General features: G+C 42.1%; 1 protein-coding gene across 1 annotated transcript in view; it reads right to left on the reverse strand.

Moving 5' to 3' along the window:
- The window catches only part of LOC121924316 (alpha-2-macroglobulin-like protein 1), an 81,260-nt gene extending 77,730 nt beyond the window's left edge, over positions 1–3,530 (reverse strand). Inside the window, exons 1-2 of the mRNA XM_042455673.1 lie at positions 3,265–3,530; positions 486–669 (exon numbers count right to left, since the gene is read on the reverse strand). Coding sequence (XP_042311607.1) covers positions 486–669; positions 3,265–3,332 — 252 coding nt within the window. The 5' untranslated portion in view covers positions 3,333–3,530. The remainder of the gene's footprint in view (positions 1–485; positions 670–3,264) is intronic.
- Between the last annotated feature and the right edge of the window lie 2,470 nt (positions 3,531–6,000).

Genomic DNA, 6,000 nt, shown 5'->3' on the forward strand with positions numbered 1-6,000 from the left:
GGGAATCGAATCCTGATCTCCAGAATCAGATGCTCAAACCACAAAACCACCATCCTAATCATAAAATCTGCACCCTGTGGAATAGTCTGAGCCATTATATGGGTAGGGAGGAGGATTCCCTGAAAACTGGGTAAGAGGCGTCTTCCATCAGCAGAGCCTTTTTGACTTTAGGAAGCAGATACTGGATCAAGCCCATTGCACTGAGGGGATACTGGTTTAGATGCTATTATAACCAGATTGGTAGATCTTTGTGTAGCCCCTGTAGAACCGCTTGCACCATGGTCTTACACATTTGCAGCTGCCATAAGCAATGGGCAGTCAGGGGTAGAGAAATGCAAATACTCCATATAACTGTGGAAAGCCATAGGATCAACAATTCCAGGTATTAGAGGAGTTTCTGGCTCCTCTAATGGTCAGTACTAATAGTCATAAGATACTTGTGCCCATAACATGCTAAATATACCATAGTCTCCCAGCAGGTTTACCTGGAAATCAAGGCACTCATAGGTCCCTGGCTTTTCCACATCCTTGTCCAGTAGAGTGTGATTCTGGAGCTTGGTTTCAAGTGTTACTGTCAGGTGGACTGTCTCTGGGAGTGAGCGTAAGAGTACACAGAATGTTTCAGTGCTGGGATGATGAATAGCTGCTGGGAAGGCCACAAGATAGTGGCTGGATAAGAAAGAGAAAGAGGAAATAAAAGTAGTCTTTCATAGTATATAGAAAAAGAAAGGACACGTCGCATCTGTTTTATATAGAATGGATGGCCAATTGACAACTTAGCGGCACACTGATTCTATTTGACAGGCTCTGATTCCCCTCAAATAATCAGTTTTCACTCCTTTAGAGCGACCTGTCTTAGTGTGATCCCTGCCAGCTATTTTAGATTTCAGGTCTCAACAGCACTGGGCCAATGGCCAAAACCATCTGGAGGGTACCACATTGGGGAAGACTGCTCTTGAGTCTTAAAGAGATTTATTGTGGACATGTTTCTACGGAGTGATATTTTGTATGTGTGATACACATATGTATGTATGCTTGTCTATGCCATACTTTAATGATGATATGCCCTTCACTATAACTAATTATTATATGAGTACTCTATACTATATCTGTTTACTAGACTAGTAAATAGATCTTTTTTTAAAACAAAAGCTGGTTTGTGTCTGAGCTGTTCAAATGTGCAAAGCAAGCCAGTTTTAAAGAACTTAGATAATTAGTGGTTCCAAGTAAGATCATTTTGCTCCAAACTTCTCCATACAATACAATTGCCTTGGTGTAGGGCATCACCCTTAGTCTTCTGGCCACAGTAGACAGTGGATAGTAGTTACATGGCAAGGCTGTGGGAACAGAGAATATGTAGATATTTGTGGAGATATAATAAAGATTGGCCTGGAGTAGTCAGTTAGGGACACCAGTTCAGTACTATTAGCATTTGTGGGCATGAAGTTCAAAATTCTGACACAATTAGATGGTGAGCAGCAGAACCACCAAATCTGAGCAGCTCAAGCCATTCCCTCTGCCTGTTCATTATGCTCAGTGTATGCTCTGGACCAGAGATCTCTCGGTGCCTGAAAACAGCAAGACTAATGGGATCGTCCCAAGAATCAGCAGGTTTCCTCATACAAGACAAGACAAGGAGGAACCTTGAAACTGTAGTACATGCTCTGGTAACCTCTCGATTGGATTTCTGTAATGCGCTTTACATGGGGCAACCCTTGTACCAAACCCAGAAGCTACAGTTAGTGCAAAATATGGCAGCGAGATTGGTTGCTGGATGCTCCAGGTCAGACCACATAACACCTATCCTGAAAGATCTTCACTGGCTGCCTATTTGTTTCCAGGCTCAATACAAGGTGTTGGTAATGACCTATAAAGCCCTAAATGGCTTGGGCCCAGGGTACTTGGAGGACCACCTCTCTCCATATAATCCGCCCCGCACTCTCAGGTCGGCAGGGAAGAATTTATTGGAGGTCCCAACAGTACGATATGTTAGGACCTCGCAACGGGCCTTCTCTATCTCGGCCCCAAAAACATGGAACAATCTCCCGGACGAGCTCCGCTCCACCACATCTTTAGATCCGTTTAAGAAGAATCTTAAGACCTTCTTCTTTTCTCAAGCCTTCCCCCCATGAGATGTTACTCTATGGTTCACCCCTTCTGTTAATGACCTTGCAATGTTTATGGATCCCCCACTCAGCTGGCCCTGTTATTGTATTGTTACTGTTTTTAAATGCTGTTTTTATCGTTTTTTACTTCGATGTACTTTTGTCTAATTTGTGCGCCGCTTTGATCATTGGAAAAGCGGGATAAAAATAAAATTTTATTATATTATTATTATTAAAAGGATCTGCCCTGTATTTATTGGCTTTGTGGTATTCAGGATTCAAACTCTGGAGAAGACTTGGTGTTCCAAAAAAAGAATAATATAGAAAGCTAACCAAGAATTCCAAGTTCTTGCTGCATGTTCTAACAGGAATCCTTCCCAAAGATCTTACAGTTCTAAACAGCACTGTATGGATGTATGGACTTCACTTCCTTGAGTCACTCACTCCCATATTAACTATCCTACACTGAATGAAGACCATCTGTCCCTCAACCTTTTCTCTCCAATCCCAGTCTGGACGATGGCTGTGACTGTTCATTTCAGAGCTCTAGTCAAGATTCTTGAAGATAGTATTAAGTTCTTCCATTGCTTTAGAACAGACTGAATAATCTGCTGTGATCTCCTTTGGCAGGTTTATGAATCAAAACTTGATTTATAATCTCAGCCAAAACCACCCAAAGGACTCAATTACTCCTCCAATATGGAATTGAGTTAAACTGACTATCCACACATTGACAAGAACAATAACAGTAATGTGTATTGGGGTCTGGGAATGAAGGAATACATTTTAGTGCCAAAGTTAAGAGATATGGTGATAAAGTCTGAGCACTCAAAACTGGAGACATTGAAAGTCTTGCTCTTTAAAAAGACAAAAGACAAGTGCTAAGGCAGCCTACATCTCCATATATTGTCCTATTGTTCAGTTGTTCTCTACAAAAGGTGGATTTTGTGAATTCCCAAACATCATGGAAGAAGCATGGGGAGAATGTAGAACAATTATTTCATTACAACATCATATAAGTTTCTCATAAACAGGTGAAACAAAAAATTCCATAGTAAATGCCTAGTTTGGAAACGCCCAGGGACTACAGTCCCCCCCCCAGTTGTAAATCCCACTTGATATTTGCCCAGCAAAGGAAAATGATAAATAAAAATCTTACGGATCTGAGATTACTGAGGCTGTGCATGTCAGTAGAGTTAAGGTCCAGAGAAGCATAGCTGCCCCCATTGCCTCGACTGTGGTGAGCAATGGAGGTTAGATCCAGATTGGAGTTCCAGCAGACAGGACTGGAGTCCTGGTGCACACCCTTAAATACCTTGCTAGAGATTACTCCATTCCAAAGAACACTTGTGTGGGTGTATAAACTTCATCGCCTGAGTCAATGACACCCATGTTGACTCTCCACCTTCAAGTAAATACCATTTGTCCCCGAGCCTTTTCTCTTGAATCCCATGCAGGGAGATGGTTGTGACTCTTCAGACCAGTTTGTTCAATGCATTTAAGCAAAAACTGAATGACAAATGTTAACAGGACAAATGTTTTTCAATTTCCTTGGGCCTCCAGATTATCTGTGACATCATCATTTGCTGTTGTTGTGTGCCTCCAAGTTATTTTTTACTTATGGTAACATATGGTAGAGGAAAAGGTCTTCCAGAAACTGAGAGTCATCTTCTTTGTACATCGGAGGTCTGTAACGGCTAGACGGAACCTGACTAACCATGAAGGAATTTTGGAGGCCTATGGTTAGAAGAGAATTATGCATATGGCAACATTAGATATTGGTTCTGTGTCCTTCAGAATTCCAGGGAACTGCTTTTGGTGCATTTAGATACACCGAGATGCAGGGGTATCCAGCACTCACACAGTTGTTTGGACTGTACAAAGTGCCTCACCTGCTAAGTCCTGTGATCTCCTTATTGGCCATATAGATTGTCAAGAGGACCAACAGAATTTGAATTGAAGATGTGGTAGCAAGAGCTTATGCTTCAGCTATGTGATCAAGCCATACAGTCTTCTCATTGCTCTGTGCGGAGAAGTGGCAAGGGGTGAGCTCAGGGTATGGACTGTTTGGATTGCAAGAGATGGAGGAGATATAAAATAACTGTTTCAGGAGGCCTTGCAGCAACAAATGTCATCACCAAGTACATTTGTACTCTGCCTCCTGTTTACTGATGTATAAATGAAACTGCCAGGATGATTATGACACTAAAGGCACACATGTCTCAAAGGTAGGGAACAGACCTAATGTGAACTTTATACTTGGACAAAAGGACAGATAAATATACAGAGAGAATAGTCTGTGGGTCGGTGACCAATCAGCCTTTGTATCCCAAGGTTTGCATTGGAATCAGTAGCTTTCAGGGTTAGTTCAATAGCATGTAAGGTTAACATTCTCTCTCTCTAAGGGTGCTCTGTGGTCTCTGATTGTTGCTTCATAAATATACCAGCTAAAGTGTGCCCACTGCTCCATGGGCCCACACCTATTACCCCAAAGGAAGTCCATGGCACCTTCTGTTTCCCCTCTTCTTCTTTCCTTAACCTCAGGAATATGTCCAACAATATCTCAAAGAGTATCCTCACTTTCCCCCACTCTTTTTAACGTCAGGAATTTAAACAGCAGTGTCCTAACCCCCCCCTGTTTCCCCACCCCCCCCCCCCCCACTCAAGAATAGTAGTAGCAGTGCTTCAGAGAACTCTCTCCTGTTTTCTAACCCCATTTAAAACTCACCCCCTGATGAGTTATAGCGCTCTCTTCTTTTTAGGAAAACCTCTGTTTGGAATTTCTACTCGAAACATGGCACTGCTATTGGACAGTAATTAAACACTGTCAAGATCTGAGGTGTTTGCCATAATTTCCCAGTGAATTATGGCTTCTCTTATTTTGCTTCTAAAGAGCTCCCTCTCAAAATGGGATTTTGACTTGAAATGTGACACTTGCCAAGATCGGGCATGTTCACCATGTCCATACCCATTGCTGGTGGGCATGTAGAAAGGCAAAGCAATATTAGGCAACAATTAATTCCCAGATTAATAAAATATTAAACATGACCAGAGATTATATTAAAGGAAGTGCAGATCCAAAAATTGTATCTATTAAATATGATAGAAGATGATAATTTGGAAAGAATATATGGAAGATTACTATTTCATATGACTGTAGCGGCAAGAGTGTTATACGCTGCTAAGTGGAAAAGTAACAAAATACCAAACATAGAAATTTGGTTTATGAAACTATGCAAATATATGGAAGTAGATAAGATGACTTGTATGACAAAGAAAAAATCACTAGAATTTTAAAAAGATTGGGAACCACTGACTATCTTTTTAAAGGTAGAAAAAAGATGAATTTATGACTATTGCTTTAGAAAGATGAGATTGAATGAATAAATAAGTGCACATGCGTGCCTGTTCCGCCTCCTCCCTGCCATTTTCAGGCCTCTGGCTGTCTCTCTGAGACAGCGGTAAGCCAGAAAATGGTGCTTGGAAGAAGGAGCCAGAGGCGTGCGTGTCTGGAGTGCAGCTTTGGGGTGACTTTTGGACTCTTAGGACTCGTGCATCATTGAAATACCATACCTCCAAAGTGACTCGAAGCAGCTTTATTTTGGCCTGTCTGTAACAGGCCACAGTTTCTCTGGTGGTTTATCAGAAGAAGCTACAGCATCGGTTTGCTGTGTGTCCCCGGAGGTTCTTGCATTGCTGCAGTTCCTGGAAGACATCCAGTTGCTGTCATCCTAATTGGACTTTGGAGCCACGCTTCAGCTTCTGGAAACTGCCAGCTCTGCTACATGGGTCTGATTTAACCCCAGGACTCGTTTGAGTTGCTGACAGTGGTTGTTGGACCCCAGCAGTTGCGCTGACAATTTCAGTGAGCTGCCCTGGGTCCCTTTCTGCTGGC

The sequence above is a fragment of the Sceloporus undulatus genome, chromosome 2, assembly GCF_019175285.1.
Source record: "Sceloporus undulatus isolate JIND9_A2432 ecotype Alabama chromosome 2, SceUnd_v1.1, whole genome shotgun sequence".
NCBI lineage: Eukaryota > Metazoa > Chordata > Lepidosauria > Squamata > Phrynosomatidae > Sceloporus > Sceloporus undulatus.